We start from the raw sequence: 27,864 nt of genomic DNA, 5'->3' as shown, positions 1-27,864 counted from the left end.
ACAATCGATGAAAAGGTAAATATATTATTTAATTTAGCGAGATTTTTTTTTATCCTATTAACTCACTCAATTCTACCTCTATCAAATTTTAAAAATTATTAAAATTTTAAAATCTTTTATTAGATATTATATAAATATAAATTATAAAGTATATACTATATTACTCCATCCCTTTCAATTTATATAAACCTATTTCCTTTTTAGTCCGTGTCAAAAAAATGATCCCTTTCTATATTTGAAAATAATTTATATTTATATAATGATTTATAACTACACAAAATAAATGTGTATTATTTTATACCACAAGTTCAAAAGTTTTTTTTTTATATTTTTAAAATTCGTGCTCAATTAAATAAATTCACATAAATTGAAAGGGAGGGAGTATATAATAATATAAGTAGTGCTTCATGTTTGTGGGGCCTTAAATAAATGTTTGGCCCTTTCCTTGCCTTAAATAAATATAGTAGGCCTAAGGCAAGTGAAGCTTACCCTAGAGCCGCCCTTGCACAATGGGGAAGAAGAGAAAACACACTGAAACAGAGGCTTTGGCCAACGGAAACAAAGAAGAAACTGCAATAGAAAGGCCAAAGAGAACTCTTTTAGGTTTTAAAGATGGTTCAACTGAAGAAGAAAATAAAGAAACTTCAGTGGTTACTTTTAGAAATAAAGAGAAAGTCTTGGTCACTTGTTCTCGTCGTATTAGCTTCAGGTTTGTATTCCTTTTTGCTCTTTAGTCAAAAGGGGTTGTAGTAAATGATAAAAAGATTGATTTTTTTGTTTGTTTTGGTGATTGGGGTTGTTGTAAATGGTAAAAAAATTGATTTTTTGTTTGTTTTGGTGATTGGGTTGTTGTAAATGATAAAAAGATTGATTCTTTTTTGGTTGTATTGATTTGGATATTTTCAGGTATAGACATTTAATGTTGAATTTGGTGTCACTTTTGCCACACTGTAAGAAAGATAACAAAGTGGAGTCTAAAGATGCTAAAGGTGCAACCTTGAATGAGCTTGTTGAGTTGAAGAGCTGTTCCTCTTGTTTGTTCTTTGAGGTAATTTTTGTTGTTGTTGTTTATGTTGTTTCAGTTGTCTTGTGAAAATTTGTATCTTGTTAGTTGCTTTGGTGATAATTGGGCTTGATAAAAAGAATGAGGGTTTGAAGTATTAGTATCAAATTATCTAGTATTAGTATCTAATTTTCCTAGAAGTTACTTATTCAACGCTGCATAAAAACTATTTTTCTGATTTGATCTCGAGTATAACTATTTAATCGGTGCCTTCTACCCCCCCAAGACATAAAAAATATTATAAGTTACAATATCTATCATTTAAATTAGTTGCTCGATTTCAATGAACTATTTAAAACCCTGTTATATATGGATGTGAAACAAAGTTTGATGAACATTGATAACCTAGAAATCCCCTGTGAATATATATGCCCTTGCCAAAGGAGAGCTATTTTTATTTTCAAAGTATATGAATAAACATCCAGGTACTTCATAGGAAAACTACCATTTTTTATCCTCTTAGCTACAAATAGACTGAACACGGTAGTAGGAGTGACATCTCTCAAAAATCGACTTGAAGGTGGTCATACTTATCTTACAATATAAGTGTACTACCTGCGATATCGAAAACCATGAGAGATAAAGCAGAACCGCTCAGACTTTGCATCACGATGTCGCAACATCTTTCGATGACAAATCACTTGGGGACACGAAGAAAATGAACACACATGTTTTTACTTGTCTGTCCATCCTTTAGTCAAATCCTGATATCTCTTGTTTAGAGGAAGATATACTGGGTAAGATAGACTGTGGGCTATTCCAGGTCAAGCTTACCAACTATCTACATCTGTTGGATTAGTCATATTTATCCTGTAGATGTCTATCGTTCTAGACGTCCCTAGACAAAATTAAAGTTGTAACAATAAAATGCATGGGCATTCAAAGATGGACACCCATGTGTCCGAGGAGCATTTTAAGCTCATTACCAGTTGGACATTAATTGTAAAAGATTATAATCTTCCACTGGAAACCGAATGTTCCCTTTCCTGTTTGCCTTCTCTACCCTCGTGAGATCATCCCCAAATTGCACCAAATCAGCCATGCCATGGCTCAGATTGATGGTCAAATCCCCAGCTTCTTAGTGGCCTTATCTTTTGGAATATATAACCTGGGGAAGAATAAAATCAAGCAAGTACATTTTCCCAGGTAGGAGGAGTACAGCCTCTGGAAATTAGCTCATGACTGATAGTGGAGGCTGTTTGAGTTGTTGCAGAAATAAGCAAACAGAGACTTGAGGACTATTTGTTCTAGAGGATATACTTTATATGAGGTTTCTGAAGTTCCCCTTTAACTTTTTTGGCTTGCTTACAGTGAGCCGAAATTCTGTTGAATAACATATTCGGTTTTTGTGTATTTGAAAGATACGGTTTCATCATTTCTGTGTTTCAATCATTATGCTATGTTTGCTTCTTATATATTTATATGCTTTTATTTTATTACTTTCAGTGCCGGAAGGGAAAAGATCTCTATCTATGGATGGCGAAATGCCCCAATGGTCCATCTGTGAAGTTCTTAGTCAATGCAGGTATTGAAATAGATGGTTTCATCAATCATGTTCATTTGTAATTGGAATGCGATTGCAATTGTACGTCAACTGAACATAAAACTTGTCCTCTCACTCCTCCTTATCAGAGAAAAAAACGTTTCCTCTCACTCCTGGTTTTCTCTTGAATGAGGAAAGGTCCAAATTATTCTACTTTTTTCATTTTGCTTTTGAAGTGCACACAATGGAAGAATTAAAGCTTACTGGAAATCACTTGAAGGGTTCACGTCCTATTCTGACTTTCTCAAGCAATTTCAATAAAGAACCTCACTGGAAGCTTTTGAAAGAAATGTTCATGCAGGTAATCTGACTTCTTTCAGACATTGATCTTTGTAGTACTTCTTAGCTAAAATAGTGCAGTCCATTGTTTCATACAACATTTTCGCCTTTTTGCCTGTTATGTTTTAGCTAAACTTTTAAGCAATTCTATACTGGAAGGAGTTTGAAGCAAAAACCTGTTTACTTGATGATAGTTGTTTGGTCTGTTGAAGATGCTATTTTTGTTGATACATTTTGGCTTTGTGGTCCTATACAAGCACTTCTTCTGTTTTCTGGTCCTTCTTTTACTTCGTTGAAGTTTGTTGCCTGCAGTGACTCTTCAATGGGTTTTTCTGCTATTCAAAGTAATTGGTGGTTAAAGCATTTTCTTGAAAATTCAAACTTTTGAACGTGATTTCATTAGAGGTTGAAGGTTCAAATACAATTGGTTATTTGTTTGAGTTGCGTTTCATTGTCCAGATATTTTATGTAAATCCTCTTAAAGTTGTTAGCTCTGTAGTGACATGATTTCTTGATTTACTGTGATGACATTCTTATGCGCTTTTCTCTTCTGTTTCATCAGATTTTTGGAACCCCAAAGGATCACCGGAAATCTAAACCTTTCTATGATCATGTATTTGTGTTCTCAATTCTAGATGACCACATATGGTTCCGTAATTACCAGGTTTGTTGCTATTCGTACCACGGTAAAATGTGTTTCTAGTGGAGTGTTGTGAATGTTGCTCTTTTTTGAAGAAATTTGTTATTTGTGTGGCTTATCCTTGCCCGTAGCAAAGTGTGCTTCAAGTAGTTTATTTTGGTCCCCTGGAGGGAAATTTCTTAGGGCTGCCCATAGGTTGTGCAAGGCCTCATTCTTCCGAGTTTCGACCTAGTGCAAAAACTGTGCACATGTTCCTCTCTTTCACCAAAATCATGTAGTATAAGTAACCTCAAAGTAAAAAACAGAGGAAAATTCAATGACATATTTTGTAGTCCAAAGGAAATACTCGGTCAGTATTCGGGGTTGAGATCATCTAATATTACTAGTCTTGAAATCCATGGATGGGTAAGTTTTCTGCCATTTGATGCATACTACCACTTCACATGTGTGCTGTGGAAGTGGGAGTCCATGGTCTCCCCTCGAATCAAATGCTGAATTATCGGATTTAATCTATTTCTTTAGCTGTATTGGCGAAAAAGATGTCTAATATCATTCACCTCAAAGAGTTCTGTTGTTTCTTTTTTGATTTGTAGTAGAAAGGGTTTATATCTATACCAAGTATTCTAACCCTTTTTCACATCATTCCTTGACGTTCTGGAGCAGATATCATGTCCTCATACTGGAACACAGAAAATCGACCGTGGAGACCTGGAAAAGATGACACTTGTTGAGGTTTGTAATCAAACTATCACTAGCCCAAATGATAAGAAACAGTCATGTCTGATATTGAAGTTTTGTGCCTTGTGTGTAGGTTGGCCCAAGGTTTTGCTTGAACCCGATTAAAATATTTGCTGGTAGCTTTGGTGGCCCTACGCTTTATGAGAACCCATTTTACGTTGCACCAAATCAGGTAAGATTCATCCCTTGCTCCTCGTTCTCTTGCTCGCCCAGCTGCTGTGTATGTTATGAGCAAAGAGCACATGGTTGATTTGTTCGTTTTGTATTGTGGAGAACTGACTTCTTTAGTACAGTTACTAATGTTTTTATCTCTTCACGTTGCTCCAGATCCGATCACTAGAGAAAAAACAGAAGGCTGGCAAATATGCAAAGAAAGTCAAAGCGAAGACCAGGAGAAAAATGCATCAGTTGTCTAATCCGCTGGAGGTGGATGAATTTGCAGATATGTGGAAGGAGTGATAAATCGTTGACGTACACGTGGGGACTCCAGGAGTTTGAATGCCAATGTGCCCCGTGAATTTTGTATTGCTAGAAATGTCATCCCTTTTGAACATTTAAAGTATACTATCTCCTGATTTCCAGCCTAGTTAGATTGAATGCTATGCAAAATTGTTGTAATGGCAGTGTAGGAGTGCCCCTTCTTTTATGATGCAAAGAGGGGCTATATGTCTTTGCTGCTATATATCAAGTATCTGGTATTGTACTGTTTCACAGTGTTTTAGCCTAGTGTTAAGTGATGTATGAGTTAGTCGCATGTCGGAGATTTGAACCTTGCTACGGACAAAAGCCTGATATTTAAGTGGAGATACTCGAGATCCATCCCCCAAAAAGTAAGAGGAAAAAAAGAAGAGTTTATGTTATATGCACCAGTCTGTACGAAACCTTTACATGGTTAGTGCATGTATAAGTTAAATCCATGAAAGAAAAAATAGCTTTAGCTTCCAATTTCCATATTTAGCAAGCTACTACAGGTTGATTGTTTAACTCATTTATCTTTAGTTATATATCTCTTCTATGCTATGATGGGGTCTTGAACATTTTTGAATAAAACTAGTTCTCTTCTAAAGTTTAAATAAAATAAAATGTAGAAATAGCTCATTTATCTACAGTTATCTCTTTTTTGATTTGTTTGGTAAATTTTGCTTTAACATATTTGCTTTGATTGATAATGTAGCACTTTTTATACCTTTTCCCTATTACATGTCGTTACTTTAATTTTATAGCAATTTCTATTAATATATATATATATATATATATATATATATATTGTTTAAACAATTTCGGTACTTAATGTCGAAGTTTCTATTGCTTGATTTATCAAGCTAACTTCAAACTTAAAATATACACATTTGTTTGATATACTATATAAGTTGTCGCATGAAATAATTCTTTAATTGTATGCACTAATTTGCTTTTGAAAATCTTGTGTTTAAACTTACACTAAAGTGTTTTTTGATTAAAATTTTAATAAATGAAAGTATTTTTAATATTTTATAAATAACCGCTATTTAACATTAAACACACTCATATGAGACATACTATATACGAAACAGAAACATATCTCCATTATTTGACAGATTTCTCATGCTTTTTACTAAGGTTTTACTAGTAAAATTTAAAATTCTATGATAATGAAGGTACAATATCTCCATGGTTAGATACCTCCATCATTGGACCATATATAAACTATAAAGAGCTAGAACTTTTACACCTTTAGTTAATTTGACAACCTAATGTTTAATAATTTGTGTAATAAAATCTCTTTTTTTTCTTCTTCAAATGATGTCATTTGGGGCATGTAACTCTTATGGTTAATGAATCTATGTTTACCATCAACGGTTTGTAATAGGATATATAAGATTTCTTTACCCCTTAATCAGACGTCTCGGGTTTAAGCTCGACCCTTATAAATTAAAAAATCCTTATAGGGCACTTTCTTATTTAATTTAATTGTCCTTAGGCAGGTCGAACTCATATTAGTTAGAGCCTAAAGCGATGCCGAAAGGTGAAAAATGAAGAGTGAAAACTGAACACCTTCACAGGTTGTGGTGTATAAGATTTCTTCGTTTTTAATCAGAGGTCTCGGGGTTTAAACTCGAGCTTTATAAATTGAAAAAATCTTTATAGGATGCTTCCCTATTTAATGGTTCTTAAACTTAACACCGAGACCTCTGATTAATATTATTAGCTTATTATTATTAATGATTAAAAAGAAAAAAAATCATTATTAGCTTAATATTATTAATGATTTAATTATCAGAAAAGAAAAGCTCCTTCCCTCCATCACAACAAACACTGAGACAGAGAAAGAAAGAGCTTGAAAATTAAAAGAGAGGTCACTATAGCGCACGTTAACCAAAGTTAACCCTCGATGGCGCACGTTAGTATATACCATCACCTCCTCTTCTCTCTTCTTTCTCGTTACACCCATCACCTTTCTCCTTATCCCTCTTTTTCTCCTTTAGGGTTAGGGTTCTCTCTTCTCTTATTCTCTTTAACTATTATTATTACAATTACAAATTCCTCTCTTCAAATTTTCCTTTTTCCGCTATTTTTATTTATTGTACACCAAATGCTTGTCCCCACTGTTGTTTTTTCAGCTCAAACAACATAATTCATGGACCCAAAGAGGCGATATTCCTACTCCAATCTCTTCAATCTTGAGGTACCTTTTATGGGTTTTGCTCTACTCTCAGAAGGGTGTCTTGTGATACTAAAATCTCGGTAGTTTGTGTTAGGATAATTTTGTGGTAAATTGGGGATTTGATGGTTAATTCTTCGAGAAAGTTATGTTTTTGCCTTTTTATAGTGATTCTTTTTTTGATATAATATGAAGTGGGTTTTGTTCTGTTCTCAAAAGGGTGTCTTGTGATATTAAAATCTTCATAGTTAATGTTAGCATAATTTTGTTACAAATTAGGGATTTGATGGTTAAATTTGCTAGAAATTTTGTTTTGTTGCATGTTTGTAGGTCTCTTTTGGGTTTTGCTCTACTCTTAAAAGGGTGTCTTGTGATGTTAAAATCTTGGTAGTTAGTTTTAGGATAATTTTGTAACAAAACTAGGGATTTGATTGTTAATATTTCACTAAAATTTAGTTTTTTGCATGTTTGGAGTGGTTTCTGATTTAATATGAACTGGTTTTTTGTTGGAATTTCATTTGGGTGTGTGGAGCTTGTGAATTTATATGGGTTTTGTTCTATGCTCAAAATGGTGTCTTGCTAAAATCCTGGTAATTAGTGTTGCTGCTAGGACAGTTTTGTTACCAATGGTGTCTTGAGGTATCTTTTGTGGGTTTTGCTCTACTCTTAAAAGGGTTTCTTGTGATGTTAAAATCTTGATAGTTAGTGTTGGGATAATTTTGTTGTAAAATTAGGGATTTGATGGTTATTTCTCATGAAAGTTTATTGTTTTGCTTGTTTGTAGTGCTTTTTGAGGTATCCTTTGTGGGTTTTGCTCTACTCTCAAAAGGGTGTCTTGTGATATAAAAATCTTAATTGTTAGTGTTAGGATAACTTTTTTTTACAAATTAGGGATTTGAGTGTTAAAACTTCTAGAAAGTTTATATTTTTGGCTAGTTTGTAGCGCTTTTGAGGTATCTTTTATGGGCTTTGCTATATTCTCAAAAAGGTGTCTTGTGATATTAAAGTCTTGGTAGTTTGTGTTGGGATAATTTTGGTAAGGTTTAGTTTTCTCTTTTGCATGTTTGTAGTGATTTATGATTTATACGAGGTTTTGTTCTATTTTCAAAATGGTGTCTTGTGATATTAAAATCTTGCTAGTTAGTGTTAGGATAATTTTGTAACAAATTAGGGAACGGTTAAGTCTTGAATATTTTTTTTTTATTTTTTTTTTTGCATGTTTGTAGTGATTTTTTATTTAATACGTTGTTCTATTCTGAAAAGGGTGTCTTCTGATGTGAAAATCTTGGTACTTAGTGTTACCATTGTTTTGTTACAAATTAAGGATTTGATGGTTAATTCTTCATGAAAGTTTAGTTTTTTGCTTGTTTGTTGTGATTTTTAATTTAATATGAACTGGGTTTCTCTTGGAATTTCAGTTGGGTTCTCAAAATGGTGTCTTGCTTAATAAAATCCTGGTAATTAGTACTGGGTTGTTGTTGTAGTATTACTGTTGGGACATTTTGTGGGGGGATTTCTGTTGGTGTATTCTTCGAGAACGTCTATTTATATTTGCTTGTTTCTAGAGATTTTTGATTTATTTGAGCTGGTTTTTTCTTGGAATTTCAATTGGGTGTGCGGAACTTCTTAAGTTAGTTGAATTGTGGATCTTATTTTACTCCCTTTAACTTTTTTTTTTGGGATAGTCTTTGATTAACTTCCAGCTGCCCCAACTGGATGATGATTTTGATCATCATGGGAATAGTAGTCAGGATGAGAGCAGAGGTAGCCCAGGTAGACATTCTTTCTTGACATTGTTTTTTTTTCTTTTTAAATTGAATTCTTTATTATATGGGTCGATGGGCATGACCAATTAGGACTAAAATTTGTGTACTTATAAAAAAAAGTATGACCGATTAGGACTAAATTTGTGACTGATAACACATTCTTTTCACTAAAAATCATTGTAATATTGGTCCAAAAGAAAGAAAATCCTTGAGTTAGCAAATGCACATTCTTTATCCTATTACAATGCAAATTTGACTTTTAGGCAATGAAAAGTTAAGCTAATGCAGTGTTGTAATAATCAGCCGCATCTTATGTTGGTTGATAGGTGGAGCACACGGGAACCGGAGTAATGGTACAATGTCTGGTAGGGAGTTGAAGAAAAAGAGGCGGACTTCATATAGTAGTGACGAAGACGGGGATGGGGACAGAGGTTATAGTACCCATATTTCAGAGGAAAGGTATAGAGCAATGCTGGGAGAACACATTCAAAAGTATAAGAGGAGGCTTGGTAATTCCTCAGCAAGCCCTGCAGCTACTCGTAATGGGATGCCTGCGATGAGAAGTGGTGGAGGATCAAGAGACCAGAAATCAACAAATGATCATAGAGGAGGAGCACACAGACTTGACTCTGCATCAGATTGTTTTAACAATAGCACTCAGAAGTTAGGGAACCATATTCAGTCTGATTTTCCAGGACCATATGCTGGTGATAGGTTTGTCTCTCTGCTTTCACTTAATCATTTGAAATGAATGTAAAGATGTTTACCCAAGTTGTTTTGTACTTTAAGCCCCCAAAAGGTAAAGTGTGTCACCTAATGTTTGGAATTTTTGCAGATCTATTTATGAACCTGCTTTCTTGGATCTCGGGGAGGACATCACATACAGGATCCCTCCACCCTATGAAAAGCTGGCAACATTATTGAATTTGCCAACCATGTCAGATATTCAAGTTAATGAAATTTACCTCAAGGGTACACTTGATTTGGAGACTTTGGCTGCAATGATGGCTTCTGATAAGAGACTTGGGCCCAAACGTCAAGCAGGAATGAGTGATCCCAAGCCCCAATTTGAATCTCTTCAGGCACGACTGCGAGCCCAGCCTGCTAATAGTGCCGGTCAGAAATTCAGTCTGCAAGTCAGCGAAGCTGCATTAGAGGCATCTTCTATCCCTGAGGGGGCTGCAGGAGGTATACGGCGTTCTATATTGTCAGAGGGTGGTGTCTTACAGGTTTATTATGTGAAAGTGTTAGAGAAAGGAGACACCTATGAGGTCAGTAATTCTCTTTAACATTGCAGTTCAGTTTTTGTTTATCTCATAGCTATATGGGCATCAGTCATGTTGCTTACATATGAGTGGTCATTTGGAGCTGCAGATTATTGAACGTAGTCTACCCAAAAAGCCAAAACTGAAGAAAGATCCTTCTGTGATTGAGAAGGAAGAGATGGATAAGATTGGAAAATATTGGATAAACCTTGTCAGAAAAGAAATCCCAAAACATCATAAGACATTCATCAATTTCCACAGGAAGCAATTGACTGATGCCAAGAGGTTTTCAGAAACTTGTCAGAGAGAGGTAAGCACGGCCTTGATCTTGTTAGAACAAATTTGTGTGCGATTCTGCAAATTTCCATGCTAGTTGTCTTTTGGACGTTCTTACTTGAGTGGTGGGTTCCCTTTTTCAGGTAAAAATGAAAGTTAGCAGATCACTTAAGGTGATGAGAGGTGCTGTAATTCGTACAAGGAAACTTGCTAGGGACATGCTCGTGTTTTGGAAGAGAGTTGATAAGGAGATGGTACTTAAATTCTACCTTTTTGACATTATTTCATAGTGAACTTTTTGCTATTATGGTATGTATAAGAAGTTGCTATTCGAGAGCAACCTGAGCAGCCGGAGAGGAGGGAGGGGGGAAAGTCAGCCATGGTTAACTGCATTCTTTTTTCAAGTATGGTTAACTGCATCCTTAATTAGCCAAGATGCAACTCTCTGTTTTGATGGTTTTAAGACTATTACCACATTGTATGTTCATCTTAGCCTGTACTATCCTGAAGAAGATAATGAAAGCTGACAAAGATATATTCACCTATTCTGGCTCCCTAGTTCTGTCCCTATTTTATATCATAACGGCATGTTAGATTGATGATATTGTTGCCGTAAGAGTTTCTTTTCAGCCAATATTTTTTTGGGTTATTTGTTGGTTTACCTACTAAAGCTTGCAATGGAGTATTGATACACTTATTAGAAAAGGAAATGTACATTTATAAGGATTACGGACTCATAAAGATGCATGTCCTTCGTTGTGTTTCCTCCAGAAGATTGAATATGCTAAAAGAACATACTTCTTCACGAGTTTCTGCTGTTGACTGTTTGACTAGAGGGCTTCCTAAGATGTAAAATTTTTAATGTTGCAGGCAGAAGTAAGGAAAAGGGAGGAAAAAGAAGCTGCAGAAGCTTTGAAGCGCGAACAGGAGCTTCGTGAAGCAAAGAGACAACAACAGAGGCTCAACTTTCTGCTATCTCAAACTGAACTTTACAGCCATTTCATGCAAAATAAATCAACTTTATCCTCTGAGGCTGTGACTTTAGGTGATGAAATGACAAATGACCAAGAAATGTTGTTAAGTTCCGGTGAAGCTAGACCTGGAGAGGAAGAGGATCCTGAAGAGGCTGAGCTGAGAAAAGAGGCTTTGAAAGCTGCACAGGATGCAGTTTCAAAGCAGAAAATGATGACAAGTGCATTTGATAGTGAATGTCTGAAGCTGCGGCAAGCTGCTGAAATTGAACCCTCCCAGCAAGATGCCGCAGCCGCTAACATAGACTTATTGCATCCGTGAGTTTTTGAGCTCCTCTGAGATATCGTCTTTGTTCTTTTGCTGAGAGATTGTAGTGGCACCAATTTTGTTGCTCCACTCTCTGACGGTACTGACTCGCTGTGTTTCGGTGTACCTTTAGGTCAACCATGCCTGTGGCATCAACAGTACAGACGCCAGAAATATTCAAGGGTACTCTTAAAGAGTATCAGTTGAAAGGCCTCCAGTGGCTTGTAAATTGTTACGAGCAGGTAGGTTGTCATTTTCCTGAATGTTGATCTTTTTGCTCAACCTCTATGGAGATTTTGTTTGGCTGGCTTATAACATTCAACTTTATCTGTCAGGGTTTAAATGGTATTCTTGCTGATGAGATGGGTCTTGGCAAAACAATCCAGGCCATGGCCTTCTTGGCTCATTTGGCAGAAGTAAGCGATCTCGTTGCTGATGTTTTATTTATGAACTGTCTTGTACTAAATTATCAAAACAAAAATCTTTCTGGCAGAGAAGTCCAGTAACTTGGCTTCATTGATCTCTACAGGACAAGAATATATGGGGTCCCTTTTTAGTTGTTGCTCCGGCATCAGTCTTGAACAACTGGGCTGATGAAATTGGTCGTTTCTGCCCTGATCTGAAAACTCTTCCATATTGGGGAGGGTTACAAGAGCGAATGGTACTTCGGAAGAATATTAACCCAAAACGTCTATATCGGCGGTAATTTCATTTGGCTTTGGTTATTACTATACATAAGACAAGAGTAGTGGAATTGCCTACACTTTTGCTTCTTTCTTGTCTCCCTCATTGATCTTGAATTTGCTATTCTGTTTTTAGATGAAGTGATATCATTAATGGCATCAAGTAGATGCAAGTAGTACAAACGATAGTAAATTCAAAAGTGAGTTTGTTAGCTCCATTACAATGTGCCCTATACTAAAGATAAGGAGCTAACAAAGTCCAAAAACTTATCAGTGGAGTTTATAGGAAAGAGATTACTCCAGCTATATAGAAATAAAAGACAATTAGCCTTGAGAGTGTGATTAGGAGTTGATATTCCATCAAAATATCTTCGATTCCTTTTCGTCCAGATACACCAAAAAATACAGGCAGGAATCATTTTCCAGATCTTCCTGATGGACCTACCAACTTTCCATGAACTCCAGCATATGAAGGCATCCTTAATCCTCTCAGGCAACTGAGTCCAAAAGCTGAAAAGAACATGTTCCAGATATCATGTAATGGGAAATGACTGTTGGTTTCTATGTTCTGATGGCACATATAGCATCTGTAGACAATGTGTATGTTCCTCCTCCGGAGATTATGTTAATCAAACATGCTTCGTAGAGTGCTATCCAGCTGAAACAAATCACTTTAGGGGGTAATTTCGTTTTCCAGATTATTTTCCATGACCAATTATCCACCATCTCATTCTGGGCACAAAGAGTTGAATATCCTGCTTTAACAGGGTATAGACAATCTGCTTTATCACCCCATCTTAGTCTGTCTGAAATCTGCTCATTGGCTGTGCATTTCCCCCATCTTTCAAGTAAGTTGCAGAGTTCTTCAAGCTCCCATTCCTGTAGGTTCCTTCTGAGTTGTGGGTTCCGTGCATTGTCTGCTCTATTTTGTGAGATGGTGGAGTCTGGATTACTGGAGATCAGGATAATCAGTTTGCAAAGCTGAATTCCCCAGCCACTTGTCTTTCCAAAATTTTATATTTGTCACTAACCAGGAACTGCAGTTCTGGTAAAATTCATCCCACCATTTGGTTATGTTCTTCCATTAGCCTACACCATGTGGAGCTCTACAGGTTTTGGTGCACCAATGGCTCTGCACACCATGCTTTGCAGCCACCACATCCTTCCAGATTTAAGAGTAGCACGTGGCTCTTCTGCTCCACAAAAAATGAGGGTATCATCTGCATAAAATCAGGTGTGAGATTGTAATAGCATTCCCTTGACCAGTGCCTACGTCAGTATCTTTTATCTATTGCAGGTCCCTTGCTTTTTCAAGCATTATGCTCAACCCTTCCATAGCCAAAATAAAGAGAAAGGGGGAGAGGGGGTCTCCTTGCCTCATACCTTTCTGTGGGGAAATAAACCCAACTGGGCTGGAGTTGACCAAGACTGAGTATTTCACAGTACTAATACAAAATTTTATCCATTTGATCCATCTATCACCAAATCCCATCTTCTTTAGCATTGTGATGAGGAATTGCCAGTTGAGTTGATCAAAGGCCTTCTCTATGTTCAACTTACGAGTTGATCAAAGGCCTTCTCTATGTTCAACTTACATAGGATGCCTGATTCCCCTCTCTTCCGTTTCCATTCAAGAACTTCGTCGGCAATTAAGGCTGCATCTGTGATTTGTCTGTCTTTGATGAAGGCATTTTGATGTCCAGAAATAAGTTTCCCAATCACTTTTTTCTATCTTTCAGCCAGTAACTTTGCAGCTATTTTATCAACACTTCCAATTAGGCTGATTGATCTATAATCCTTGAGCTGAATTTGCTGTTCTTTTCTTGTTCATTGAAATTCATTCTTGGTAAGGCACTTTTATTTTGATTATGAATATGGGAAAAGGTCCGAATTTGCCCCTATACTATGGTATATAGTTTATGTTTGTCCCCCGTTATACTTTTCGTCCAGATCCACCCCTACCGTTAACAAAATTTGCACAATTGCCCTTTGCCCTAACGTCCCTCCACCGTGGCATCTGACTCCTCTAATATTTTGTCCATATCAGCAGCCAAGTAAGCAGGTTCCACTAATTAACCCACCCTTTTTTTAATTAAAAAATTCTGATCTTCTTCTCCCTCTCTTAACTCACAGACCCACACACTCCAAAACCTCCAAAAGATCGTTCTCATCTTCTTCTCCCTCTATTAAATTTTCTCATCTGAAATGTTCTCATCTTCTTCTCCTTCTATTAAAATACTCTCAATCTTCTTTCGCTCTCTCTTAACTCCAAACCACTAGATCTTTGCAAAATTTGAATTATATATCTTCATCTCTATACCAAGAAACATGTACCTCTATACAAAAACACATCTCACAGAAATGTACATATTACCACCACTGATTTTTCGGTGAAATCGCCCTCTTTTGGCCAGAATGACCAACGCCAAAAGATTTGTCAAGTGTTGCAGCCCCCTCTTATCAAAGTATCTAACAACTTTGAATGTCCCAATTGGCGGAATCAAGTTTTGAAGAATAGGAGTAGTGTTCCGCGCCACCACCAATTGTTTCCTCCAACTGTCAGGATAAAGTTCAATCCCCGAAGCTCATTAACCAATCTCAAACCACAAATCAGTCCAAATAGAACTCAATATATGATTTTTGGCATCACTCCCAATTGTGATAATAAAGCAATTTTCAGTTGTTCTAACTTTGATTTCTTGCTAATCGGGCCAGCTAAAGTTATGTGATTTGAGGTTTTACAAATGGGGTCTTGGATAACTTGAGGTTTCATGAGATTGAAGAAATTTACTGAGAGTTTGAGAATCAGGGGATTGAGAAAGAATTTGGTTCGTTCATGAAAGTTCCAAAATGTGGTGAAAAGAAAAGAGAGGCATGAAGGAGCATATACAGTTGCCGGAGTTGGACTTTTCCGGCACGGCCATTTTCGGATCTGGCTATAACTAGAAAAAAAATGAAAAGGAAAGAATGATAATCAACAATGAAGAGTGGTCGTTGGTGTTATCCTTTAGCATTTGTAGTTTGCCGGTGGGGTTTACGGTGGTCATTGACGACGGTCACTGGTATAGAAAAATAGAGAGATAGTCAAGAAAAAATTATTCCGCATTTATTGTAGTATGAGCAACTATTATGGATCTAGGGTGGGTTAATAAGGGGGATATGCTGACTTGGCAGCTTACATGTCAGCTGCCGCGGTGTAGATCCGTGTCAGCTGCCGCGGTGTAGATCTGTTAGGGTTAGGGGCAAATATTTTAAGTTCACTAACGGTAGGGGCTAGAATGGACAAATAGTATAACGGGTGGCAGAAGTAAACAATATAGTACAGTAGAGGGGCAATTTTAGACCTTTTCCCTATGAATATTGATGAGGCAAATATTGCTTCATAAAACTGATCTGCTTGAAGTATCAAAGTCAATCATAGGTTAGATGATGGTTTTTAGCTTGGGCACCTAGGAATTTAGCAATATGACAAGTATAGCAAAGAAAGGTTGGGAAGGTTTGGTGAGGGTGGGGAGGTGGAGGGTATCAAATAAATGTCAAGAAGTTAAATCCGAGTTAATTAAAATTTTTAATCGAAGTTAGTCCAAATAATGAGCAACTGCTCAACACGTGGAGGCTTGAGATCCTGATTTTGTGAAAATCCAATGGAATTTTTGGTGAACCAAGCTTATCTGGGTATTGAATTACTCAATGCAGTTGGTAATGAAGTTAATAATTATATCTTAATTTATAAAAAGCATTTCTTATGCATTGGAACTCATTGAGGTTTTTAGCATTTTGTTCCTCTTCTTGGTTATTTATCCATGCACTGAATTTTGTATTTCATTTCCTTCTCAATAAAAAGATATTGTAATTCGTCCCTTGTAAGTTTAGTGATGGAACCAAACTTTGATTTCAGGGATGCTGGATTCCATATTCTCATTACCAGTTATCAACTGCTAGTCTCTGATGAGAAATACTTCAGACGCGTCAAATGGCAATACATGGTACTGGATGAAGCTCAGGCAATCAAAAGCGCAAACAGGTCTGTCGTCCAGCCTTGAAAACCTTGTCCTACTGTTTGGTTTAACCACATTAATAAGTGTTATCATTTACTGGAATGTGGTGGAAGCTAAAGCGTCTAAGCAATCCCTTGTTGAGTACCAGGACCCTTGCTTTCTAGTTGCTAGCAAACTTATTCAAAGTATTATTCACGTTGTAAAGCTCACTAGCTACTGGGAACAACAACATTTCACTTTGATTTCCTTGTTAAGCCAAAACATGCTGAACTCTACCTTCAATTATCTGAAAAACTTCTGGTCTGAGCTTAGAGCTGGTTTGCTAAAACTTGCACTATAAACCATTCTTTTTATAGTATATGGAGTCTTTGTGGTAATGCTTCATGCTTAAGAAAATCATATACAACAGCTTCACGTTTTCTCTTTCGCTCATATGATTCAGTGTCCGTATTAGGTGACTGCACAGGTTATAAGTTGTTCAACTTTTAATAAGATCTGAGTTCAATGTGTAATCATTACCATGCAAAAAAATATCAAAAAATAACTATACCTTAACTAACCAAAATTACAAGCTCGGAAGCAGATATGCACATGCTATGGAACTACTGTCATTAGACCATAGTAATATTTTTTGGATCAGTTTAGGTTCTTTTTGTCTTGTCTTTTTGTTTTATAGTTTTAGAAATCTTACTGCTTGGAATTGACTTAATGAGTTTCAATTGCTTTCCATGCCTGTGGATATACAAACGTTTTGTTTTTCCATCTATAATATTGGAGCATAGATACAAGAGCTGTTTTCAGGTACTCTTTTATTGATTAGCCGTGTCAAATAAGCATTAATAAGAATCAACAGGGGATGCAAATGATGACAAGAACCTCAAATATGATTTAACTTTCATTTCTCAAATGCCACAATTTAAAACACTGGCACATTTATTTATTCATGTAAGTCTGCACATCCGCAGCATAGGCTCTTGGTGATGGACGTTGGTATTATGTTAAAGAGGAGGAAAAGGTCTACTCGAGGAAGACCGAGAATCAGGTGGGGAGCCTTAACTAAGGATAAAGCCCAAGCGTTGGAGGGGCGGTTGTCGGCTATGGGAGCTTGGAGGAGCAGTGGTGACGCGAGCACTATGTGGTCAACGACAACAGACTGTATTAGGGAGGCTGCGAGAGAGGTGTTAGGGGTCTCGACGGGCGTCTCTGGTGGGCACAAAGGAGACTGGTGGTGGAATGAAGTGGTCCAAGGTAAAGTGGAAGCAAAGAAGGCGGCGTACCTGAAGTTAGTGGGGAGCATAGGTGAGGAGGAGAGGCAATTGTGCATGGATAGGTATAAGGCAGCTAGGAAGGAGGCTAAGCTGGTGGTCACAGAGGCTAAGACTGCGGCTTATGGTCGTATGTACGAGGAATTGAGGGAAAAAGGTGGGAACAAGAAGTTATTCCGGCTGGCCAAGTTGAGAGAGAGGAAGGCTCGGGATTTGGACCAAGTGAGATGCATCAAGGACGAAGATGGTAGAGTGTTGATGGAAGATGCCCAGATTAAGAGGAGATGGCAGACTTACTTTTATAAACTTCTGAATGAAGAAGGGGATCGGGATATTGTGCTAGGCGAATTGGAGCATTCCGAGAGTCACCGTGACTTTGGGTACTGCAGGCGTATCGAGGTTGAGGAGGTCGTGGGAGCTATGCGTAAGATGAGTAGGGGCAGAGCGACCAGGCCAGATGAGATTTCGGTGGAATTTTGGAAGATTGTGGGGAGAGCAGGTTTGGAGTGGTTGACTAGGTTGTTTAATATTATTTTTAAGGGGAAAAGGATGCCGGATGAGTGGAGGTGGAGTACGGTGGTTCCATTGTATAAGAACAAAGGTGATATCCAGAGTTGTAACAATTATAGCGGTATCAAATTACTAATTACTGAGTCATACCATGAAAGTGTGGGAGAGGGTGGTTGAAGCGAGGGTGAGGATGACAATGTCTGTATCCGACAACCAGTTCGGGTTCATGCCGGGTCGTTCGACTACAGAAGCTATACACCTTGTTAGAAGGTTGGTGGAACTATACAGAGAGAGGAAGAAGGATATGCACATGGTGTTTATTGACCTAGAGAAAGCGTATGACAAGGTTCCTAGAGAAATTCTCTGGAGATGCCTGGAGGCAAAAGGTGTGTCGGTTCCCTACATTATGGCGATTAACGACATGTATGATGGGGCTAAGACTCGGGTTAGGACAGCAGGAGGTGACTCTGAGCATTTTTCGGTTGTAATGGGGTTACACCAAGGTTCTGCGCTCAGTTCGTTCTTATTCTCCCTGGTGATGGACGCGTTAACACACCATATTCAAGGGGATGTGCCATGGTGCATGCTATTCGCCGATGACATAGTTCCGATTGATGAGTCGCGAGCCGGTGTTAACGAGGGGCTGGAGGTTTGGAGACAAGCTCTTGAGTCTAAGGGTTTCAAGCTGAGCAGGACGAAGACGGAATACTTGGAGTGTAAGTTCAGCGCTGAGCCAGGGTAAGTGGGCGTGGATGTGAGGCTTGATTCGCAGGTCATCCCGAGTAGAGGCAGCTTCAAGTACCTTGGTTCGGTTATCCAGGGGGGAGGGGAGATCGACGAGGATGTGACACACCGTATTGGGGTAGGATGGATGAAGTGGAGGTTAGCATCTGGAGTCCTGTGTGACAAGAGAGTGCCACCGATACTCAAAGGTAAGTTTTATAAAGCGGTGGTTAGACCGGCCATGATGTATGGGGCTGAGTGTTGGCCCGTTAAGAACTCACATATCCAGAAGATGAAAGTAGCAGAAATGAGGATGTTGCGGTGGATGTGCGGGCACACTAGGATAGATAAGATTAGGAATGATGATATTCGGGAGAAGGTGCATGTGGCTCCCATCGATGACAAGATGCGGGAAGCGAGGCTTAGATGGTTCAAACATGTTCAGAGGAGAAGCCCAGATGCTCCGGTGACAGAGGTGTGAGCAACTGGTTACGGAGGGCACGAGAAGAGGTAGAAGGCGACCTAAAAAGTATTGGAAGAGGTGATCAGGCAGGATATGTCGAGGCTCCAGATTTCCGAGGACATGACACTTGATAGGAAGATGTGGAGGTCGAGTATTAGGGTTGTAGGTTAGGAGGTAGTTGAGTCGTGCCTTACTTCGTAACATGGTAGGACTAGCCATGTAGGGTTTTTGTCTAAGATAACTAGTGGGAATGTTGTGGCTTACTAGTTCGCTTTTTAGTGCAGGTCCTATTTACTAGCTATCGTTTTTGCTTTATATCTTTCTTCTAGATTTCATGGTGTTCCTATTTTTCTTATGACTGTTGTGGTGATACTAATATTGTCTCCTTTTACTTTGCATCTTTCTTCTGGATTCCATGGTGTTCCTATTTATCCTATGATTGTTGTTGTGATACTAATATTGTCTCCCTTTTTGCCCTTTTGTCTTTTTATTTTTTTGGGCCGAGGTTCTTTCGGAAACAGCCTCTCTACTCCTTCGGGGTAGGGGTAAGGTCTGCGTACACACTACCCTCCCAAGACCCCATTAGTGGGATTTTACTGGGTTGTTGTTGTTAAGTCTGCACATCCATGTATCTTGTTTTACCTGTTGAATAATCTGAATAAGGCAACAAGTTGTTAATCATAACTTCTCACTCTCATTCTATCTTGTTGTGCTCTGGTTGGCAGTATAAGATGGAAGACATTGTTGAGTTTCAATTGTCGAAACCGTTTGCTTCTGACTGGTACTCCCGTTCAAAATAACATGGCTGAGCTCTGGGCGCTCCTCCACTTTATTATGCCTACTTTATTTGATAGCCACGAACAATTCAACGAATGGTTTTCAAAAGGGTATGTATGTTTCAGTGTAAGGTGTTTCTTGCTTTAATGTATCAGTTGTCCATCCTGGTGATAATTCGTTGTGCTTTCTGATCAGAATTGAGAACCACGCAGAGCATGGTGGGACGTTGAACGAGCACCAGCTCAGCCGACTGGTGAGGGATCTTTGCTTTGTAGTTGTTTATGACAATCCAATATCCTAAGATACAGCTGCCTTATGACCTACAACAATTCAATTTCTTTCTGAGGAATATTTCCTATCATTTTGACTTAACTAAAAATAGACATGTAGTACACATTGTCATTGTTTATATTTTAGTTTGTCAAGAACACTCCATGAACTCTTTTATAAGTTTCTTCTATTTGCATATTCTCATCTTGTATATTTCTGGTGTCAGGAACACTCACTCTAGTATTTAGTTAGAAACATCCTTGTTATGTGGTTATTGTTGCTATTCATGGATGTCAATCTTATCTGGAATTTTTTGGATGGTAATTCATCAAATCCTGTAATAATATCTCCATCTTTATTCTCTCTGTTAGTCTGAATATTATTAGTATATCATCTTAGGTAAAGTCTAATATCTCCTTAGGTAACTAGACTTTCCATTTTGATGGATTTCTCTTTTCTGAATCTTCTGAACAGCATGCCATTTTAAAACCCTTCATGCTCCGACGGGTTAAAAAGGATGTGGTTTCTGAGTTGACTGGGAAAACTGAAATCACAGTGCACTGTAAGTTGAGTTCTCGTCAGCAGGCATTTTATCGAGCAATAAGAGACAAGATATCCCTTGCTGAGTTGTTTGATAGCAGCCGTGGGCATCTCAATGAGAAGAAAATTCTAAACCTGATGAATATTGTTATCCAGCTAAGGAAGGTGATTGATCTCTTTCTTTACTGCTCTTTCGTGTTGCATCACCTGATAATTTTATGGGGGACCTTCCATACTAGTTTTATTTTTTCCATAGTTTTTTTTCACCAAGTGCTTTTATTTCTCTTGTTGGAAAATGCCAGGTGTGCAACCATCCAGAGCTGTTTGAGAGAAATGAAGGAACTTCTTACTTCTATTTTGGAGAGGTTCCAAACTCACTTCTACCTCCTCCCTTCGGGGAACTGGAGGATGTATTCTATTCTGGCGGTCGAAGTGCTGTTACATACCAGGTACTCCTTAGATCTCTTTATGCTTCTTGTTTGGTATTATTATTGTTTATAATGTACACAGAAAACTGCCTGATTCAATGCAGTCATTTAATGGCATAGTGCATAGACAGCCCCTTGAACTTGTCAAAAATTTTGATTAGACACCTCAAGTGTGACCCTATTGAACACTTAACCTATGTGCAAAATGTACCTATCGAACACAATACTAACAGTCTCCAGGCACGTGAAACTCAAACGTAGATGACATGGAAATTAAACAAATAAGACTGACAAGTGGAATTGAGACCAAATAATAATCCAAAAAAGGGGAACTATCCTAGCTGGATTGTTTACCCCAATAAAAAACCTTTCAGATTGCTACAACCTCCCCCCTGTCCTTCATCCACCATCATGCCGACACTACGGTTCCTACTTCACCATCGGTCTACCACCTGGAACCTCACTCCGGCGGTATCAACATGTTGAGAGAGCTGCTTGGAACACAATATTTTCTGCAGATAATTTGATAAGACATATCAGCTGGTGTTTTTTATGTGAAGGAGTGGTGAAGATGGTTAATCATTACTCATTTCACTATAACGTAGCAACACAGCTATGGACTTTTTGAGATTCTCTTTGGTGCTAACAATACAATGTCTAGGACTGTTGTTTAACTCTTCAATGCTGGAAGTAGAAGGGCAGAGGTTAAAATGTAATCCCATAGGCTGTTATGCGGACAATGTGGAGAGAACCAAATCGAAGGCCATGTGATGGAATACGAAATTACTTGATCAGATTTATGCTATTGTGCTTTTTGTACACTTCTGGATTACACTAGAGATAATGCATAGGTGGCTGGTTGGATTATGTAGATTGGAGCGTCAGTCTACAGCTCTATTTACCTCTTTTCTACTCCCTATTCGCTTACTGTCAATAAAAATTACTTATCTACAGAAAATAGAAGATTATGTAGAAACTATCATAAAAGAACGCGAAGAACAAGTTATTGTTTACTCTGGAGCTCAATTTTACTAGAACATGTCAAGTAAATCCAATTTTATGAATTGAATCAACTAGAGCCAGTTCAGCAAGATGATTCTTGCTGATATTCCTGAATATATGCATGTGGAAACTGTGAAATGTTGGCTAAGTAGGACTTCTTAATACTCAGGAAATTTTATGCGTATTGAACTTACTCTTCTCATAAATCCCTTTCAGATTCCAAAGTTGGTATACCGGGAAGCTCTCAGATCGAGCATGCTTCACTCAACTCTGGCCCAAGGTGTAAGAAAAGAATTATTTGATAAGTACTTTAACATATATTCTCCGGAGAATATTCACCGCTCGATCCTGCAAGAAGTACACAAGTCAGATGTTGGCTATATACGGAGCGGAACATTTGGTTTTACTCGGTTGATTGATATGTCACCTATGGAGGTTTCATTTTCGGCAACTGGTTCTTTTTTGGAAAAATTGTTATTCTCAATTGTGAGAAGCAAGCGACAGTTTTCAGATGAAATTTTGGACTTGCTGATGGAGTCTAAGGATGATGATCTCTATTTTAGGCACCTTGGGCGGGACAAAGTAAGAGCGGTGACGCGAATGTTATTGCTTCCATCTAAGACAGGAACAGATTTATTAAGAACAAGACTTGCCACAGGTCCTGGTGATGCACCATTTGAAGCTTTGGTCATGGAACATCAGGATAGGCTTTTATCTAATGTTAATCTCTTACATTCCATATACTCCTTCATTCCTAGAACAAGAGCACCCCCTGTAAGTGGTAGTACATTGTTGCTCTTACTTTGTGCTCTCCATGCATAAGCAAATGGTTACTAACTACCAGATTTATTTTGTAGATAAATGCTCATTGCTCGGATAGAAATTTTGCTTACAAAATGCTCGAGGAACTACACCATCCATGGATTAAGAGGTTGTTGGTTGGGTTTGCACGCACATCGGAATATAATGGTCCTAGGAAGCCAGGTGTCACACACCATTTAATACAAGAGATAGACTCTGAATTACCTGTCTCACAACCTGCTCTTCAGCTTACATACAAAATATTTGGATCATGTCCACCCGTGCAACCATTTGACCCTGCAAAGATGCTAACAGTATGTTATCTTTTCCATTGATGTATTCCTTCTCTTTTCCTTTCCTCTTTAATACATCTATGTGCCTTTAAGCACATACAATATCTAAATGTCCTATGTAATTACAGGACTCAGGGAAGCTTCAAACACTTGACATATTATTAAAGCGCTTGCGGGCAGGGAATCACCGTGTTCTTCTCTTTGCACAAATGACAAAAATGTTGGATATTATAGAGGTATTTGAATCTTTCTGCTGCTCCTTGGTGGTTTAGATTTGTCTTTTTGTAATGCTATGATGCTAGTAGCAGTGGCAGTTTCTCTGCCTATGCAACTGTATGTTTGTATTTGGTTTTAGCTTTGGAGAGTTGAAAAGAGACTGAGGGAAAGCAAGTTTACTGGTAGTCTCAGCCATGCTTTGGTTCACTAACCATAGCTGGTGTAAATGCAAAATGCAGCTTGCGTGTAAAACTTTTGTGAAGCTATCAAATTGATCGAGGGTCTTTCGGAAACAGCCTCTCTACTCCTTCGGGGTAGGGGTAAGGTCTGCGTACACACTACCCTCCCCAGACCCCATTAGTGGGATTTTACTGGGTTATTGTTGTTGTTGTTATCAAAATGATCGAAAATAACCATGTGTTGCTAAATTAAGCACTGCTATAATGTTTGTCATGTAGTACCTTTTCCCGTGTTTTGGTTATAGTACAGGTTCTCTTCCCCCATCAATGCGTGGGAGAGGTTTGTAGCTCATCTTGGAATAACTGTTTGATAACAGATACTTACCCGCCTATGCATAAACAATGAGTTCTGAGTGTCGCTTTCTTTTGACGTCCTAACTCCTACCAAGCTTAGGTTAGATTGAATCATGGAGTAGTTTCTTGAGCATACTATGTGAAGCTAAGCATACAACAATAATAACAACATTACCAACTATGCTTTATGCTTCATAGTTCTTACTGTATGAAGCTAAGCCTTAAAGAAGAAGTTATACGAAGCTGTTGTTGAGACTCTTGTATTGGTTTCTCTATTTGCTTCATTCATCTTATAATGGACTCAGTTTTGCGAAGACCAGAGTAAGTTTTCTACTGCAACATAACCCCCATGACTAGGAAAGTTTTCATTTGTAATGGATCTAAAATTGCAAGGATAAAGAAACTCTTCACTTGTGAGATTGCTAATATTTTCACTTGTTTTGCAGGACTACATGCACTACAGGAAATATAAGTACTTGAGGCTTGATGGATCTTCCACTATAATGGATAGACGAGACATGGTCAAAGATTTCCAGCATCGGTATGTTTTGAATTCGAAGGAACTTATAATCCGTTTTTTTATATTTTACTGACTAATGTTGATTTCCTCGTAGGAGCGACATTTTTGTGTTCTTGCTGAGTACAAGAGCAGGGGGCCTTGGTATCAACTTGACAGCTGCTGACACTGTCATCTTCTATGAGAGTGACTGGAATCCAACTTTAGATTTACAGGCGATGGATAGAGCTCATAGGCTGGGTCAAACTAAGGATGTAGGTTTTCCACTTCTACATTTTCTTTTTTTGACCATGAAGCTCTACTTCTAAAGATAACGATATCTTGTCATCTTTTCCTGGTCGTTGCTGCTTTTAGAAGAGATCGTAAAGGATGATTAAGAACTTGCTTGCATCTAAGATAATCCAGTTTAGCTAATCAGTTAGTTTATGCAGAAAAGTTCCGGTAGTGGATGCACCGGCATTTCTTTTATCAGACGTTAAAATGAGCAATAAAAAAGTTCCACCTATCATTATCTTCAGAGGTCACTTTCGTGCCAATAGTGTTTCTCTTAAACCTTTTCTATGAATTCGTTATTCCTTCTTTTTCTCTGATTGTTGTATCACATTCTTCTGGTGAAAACGACACTAATATTTGCAAATGGCCCCTCTCGTCTTGTGATCATTTTTCCCTATGTAAAGAGGTGTTATTTCACTTGCAGGTTACTGTTTATCGCTTAATCTGTAAAGAGACGGTTGAAGAGAAAATTCTCCAGAGAGCCAGTCAGAAGAACACCGTGCAACAGCTTGTCATGACAGGAGGACATGTTCAGGGTGACCTTTTGGCTCCAGAAGATGTCGTCTCTTTGCTGATTGATGATAAACAATTGGAGCAGAAACTGAAGGAAATTCCTCTTCAGGTGGGAATTAAGAATAGCGCTCGGAATCTCCTAATGATAATTAGTTCTCCTACTTCCCTTCCTCCCCTCCTCCCCTTTTCAGCTTATTTCTTGTTTCTAGTTGAGCAATATGGTGTTGGATCATTAGCAGGCTAAAGAAAGACAAAAGAGGAAAGGTGGCACCAAAGGCATACGAATTGGTGCGGATGGTGATGCATCATTAGAAGATCTTACAAACGGTGAATCTGTTGGGAATGTGGATGACACTCTTGATCCGGGGAAAGCAAAATCAAGTAGTAAAAAGGTGATTACTTCTCAGATGCAAATATTGTTTCTGATATTGACTTTTTCACGAACTTAGGTTTATAGTAGCTGCATATACTTGGCTTAAGTTATACTTGTACACTCATTTCAAAATAATTGCCTTAGCTTCTTCTTGTTGCACAATGAACAAGCTCAACTGTATAGTAAAATTTTCAATTTGTCGTGATTCATAATCTTATATGTGCAGAGGAAAGGTTCCACCGACAAGCAAACCCCAAAATCGAGGCCTCAAAAGAATCCAAAAAATCTTGAATCATTATCACCAAACTCACTGATGGAAGATGATATAGATGTCTCCCCACAAAACATTGACATGCAACAACGGCCAAAAAGGCTGAAGAGGCCAACTAAGAGCGTCAACGAGAACCTTGAACCAGCATTTACTGCCAGCCCTCCTATGAACCGAGAGGGGAACCATAACTATTCTTTGTCGGATATCAGCACCAGTGGTGGGAGAGGAGGAGCTGAGGAAGAAGCATTAAGACATAATAATCTGTTAGCTGGCTGATAGTATGACGAATGCATTATTATGTCTTCTTTTTGTTGAGCTACTGAGTCTTTTCTTCCCTGAGGGATTCAAGTGCAGGCTTGGACAAGCAAAAACCCGTTCTGCTGGAAAAACGCAGTAGCAGAATGAGGAGGAAGTGCAGAATTGTATATTGGTTGTACAGAATATTCATAGGACTCCGAGCACGAGACTTCTTGGCTACTATACTTGAAGCATGGTGATGTACAGTAGGCACTCATTTGTACTTTTTTGTTAAATAGTAAAAGTTAATGTAATCAGCCAATAGTTGGCAAAATTTTCTCCTGGAGGAGATATTTTTGTTGACAATGTAATCACAAGAAATGATCTTATAGAGCCATTAAAAGATGTTCATAGGGTTATAGTTGTAACCATTAGTCCGTTTGCTTCTTTAAGATGATATTGATCATCTGTTGCATACTCATGCTTCTCATATGCGCTGTGGTCATTATCATCACATTACTCCAATTACTTAACATTAAAAGCCAATGCTTTAACAATTTGTAACTCGAGCTACAAACGGTTGTTCCAGCTTGCTTTGAACTCCTTGAAGTAGGACGCTCATTTTTATCGTGCAAATTTTTTCTTTTTGTGTCAACATCCAGTGTTCGGACCTGGATCATTCACGAAATTACCCAGTAACAATATAGATTGAGCATTCAATCTATTTCTTCTCTGCCACTTTCATCAAGATTCTTGATTTTCATAAACAGATCAGATTTACCATTAATAAACTGGTTTCGTGGTGTAGTTGGTTGAAAAACCTCTTTAATTATCTTTTTTTTGGAGAATATCAAGAAACAAAGATTATTTCTGGTAATACTTGGTTCCCAAGTGGTTCGCCTCTCTCGCCGGTTTCTGACGTCATCACCGTCTTCCGGTCACCGGATTTCCTTGAAATTGCTGGGAGGTTTAGAAGGTTTGATAATTTGTTTAATCTGAAATTAAGGGTTCTTGTTCAACATCACAGAATAAAAAAAGACTGCCATTTTCTTCACCATCTTGAAGAGGACAAGAATCATTCTACGATTGGATAACACCCCTCCTTGCTGCAATCTAGGTTCTATTGTTCCTCTCTTGTATTAATATTTTAATAGTTTGATATTTTAGCGTAACTGTATCCCCTTGCCTGCCTATTTTGTTCTTGAATCTTTAGTTAGTAGCTTAGTATTTACCATAACATTGTCAATTTAATTGCATTAGTGATAGCTTTGACTACTTGTTTATATTGTTATCTACTTCTTTACATCTTTATTTTGAATCTTTATTTCATATATCCTTGGGATCTTTAGTTGTAGATTATAGCCCCCTTTAGCTCTTGTATTGTATTTCTTCACCTATTTTTCTATCCTTTAGTTGTAGATTATAATTCCTTTAGTCCCCTTGTTTTATTTCTTCACCTGTTTGTCTGACCTTTAGTTGTAGATTATAGTTTCCTTTAGTTCCTTTATTTTATTTCTTCACATGTTTTGCGACCTTTAGTGGTAGATTATTTTTCAGTAATTCATTTTATTTTTGTCGCTTGTTTTCGGGATAGTGCTTGCATAGTGACTCGTAGATTATAATGGCTTTGGTGAACGACAGTAGGGTAAAGTCTTGTCCTTGGGGGGTGCCAGCTCGGGGGAGGGGGTG

General features: G+C 37.9%; 2 protein-coding genes across 9 annotated transcripts; both read left to right on the top strand.

Annotated features, from left to right (window-relative positions):
- The first annotated feature begins 468 nt into the window (after positions 1-468).
- Positions 469-5,017, top strand: LOC107814886 (ribosome biogenesis protein BRX1 homolog 2). Its single transcript, XM_016640387.2, has 8 exons — positions 469-709; positions 907-1,048; positions 2,510-2,588; positions 2,783-2,907; positions 3,448-3,549; positions 4,189-4,257; positions 4,337-4,435; positions 4,591-5,017. The coding sequence occupies exons 1-8, from the start codon at positions 510-512 to the stop codon at positions 4,720-4,722; spliced, it is 948 nt and encodes a 315-aa protein (XP_016495873.1). The 5' UTR covers positions 469-509; the 3' UTR covers positions 4,723-5,017.
- Positions 5,018-6,544: 1,527 nt separating this feature from the next.
- On the top strand, positions 6,545-26,603 carry LOC107814884 (chromatin-remodeling ATPase INO80). Of its 8 annotated transcripts, none has more exons than XM_075246304.1 (24): positions 6,545-6,643; positions 6,864-6,928; positions 8,590-8,677; positions 8,997-9,384; positions 9,506-9,941; positions 10,045-10,245; positions 10,355-10,465; positions 11,082-11,500; positions 11,623-11,731; positions 11,825-11,905; positions 12,019-12,191; positions 16,071-16,196; positions 19,857-20,018; positions 20,104-20,161; positions 20,653-20,883; positions 21,021-21,167; positions 22,365-22,922; positions 23,006-23,263; positions 23,371-23,478; positions 24,438-24,532; positions 24,606-24,762; positions 25,206-25,403; positions 25,534-25,686; positions 25,894-26,603. In XM_075246304.1, the coding sequence occupies exons 2-24, from the start codon at positions 6,881-6,883 to the stop codon at positions 26,212-26,214; spliced, it is 4,626 nt and encodes a 1,541-aa protein (XP_075102405.1). In that variant the 5' UTR covers positions 6,545-6,643; positions 6,864-6,880; the 3' UTR covers positions 26,215-26,603. The 8 variants fall into 8 exon arrangements, with proteins under 8 accessions (XP_075102405.1, XP_075102402.1, XP_075102404.1 ...); XM_075246301.1 differs by having other exon boundaries at positions 25,531-25,686; XM_075246302.1 differs by lacking the exon at positions 6,545-6,643 and adding an exon at positions 6,712-6,729 and having other exon boundaries at positions 25,531-25,686.
- The last annotated feature ends 1,261 nt before the right edge of the window (positions 26,604-27,864 follow it).

Source organism: Nicotiana tabacum, chromosome 23 (assembly GCF_000715075.1).
Source record: "Nicotiana tabacum cultivar K326 chromosome 23, ASM71507v2, whole genome shotgun sequence".
Lineage (NCBI taxonomy): Eukaryota > Viridiplantae > Streptophyta > Magnoliopsida > Solanales > Solanaceae > Nicotiana > Nicotiana tabacum.
This window is presented reverse-complemented; position numbering and strand designations above follow the sequence as displayed.

Excerpts from the sequence above, each read along its gene's own strand:
- LOC107814884 (XM_075246301.1), top strand. The coding sequence starts at position 6,881 with ATGGACCCAAAGAGGCGATATTCCTACTCCAATCTCTTCAATCTTGAG. Across the intron at positions 8,678-8,996 it reads TGAGAGCAGAGGTAGCCCAG|GTGGAGCACACGGGAACCGG; the intron begins GTAGACATTCTT and ends GTTGGTTGATAG. Across the intron at positions 24,533-24,605 it reads GTCAAAGATTTCCAGCATCG|GAGCGACATTTTTGTGTTCT; the intron begins GTATGTTTTGAA and ends ATTTCCTCGTAG.
- LOC107814886 (XM_016640387.2), top strand. The coding sequence starts at position 510 with ATGGGGAAGAAGAGAAAACACACTGAAACAGAGGCTTTGGCCAACGGA. Across the intron at positions 1,049-2,509 it reads CCTCTTGTTTGTTCTTTGAG|TGCCGGAAGGGAAAAGATCT; the intron begins GTAATTTTTGTT and ends TATTACTTTCAG. Across the intron at positions 2,589-2,782 it reads GAAGTTCTTAGTCAATGCAG|TGCACACAATGGAAGAATTA; the intron begins GTATTGAAATAG and ends TTGCTTTTGAAG.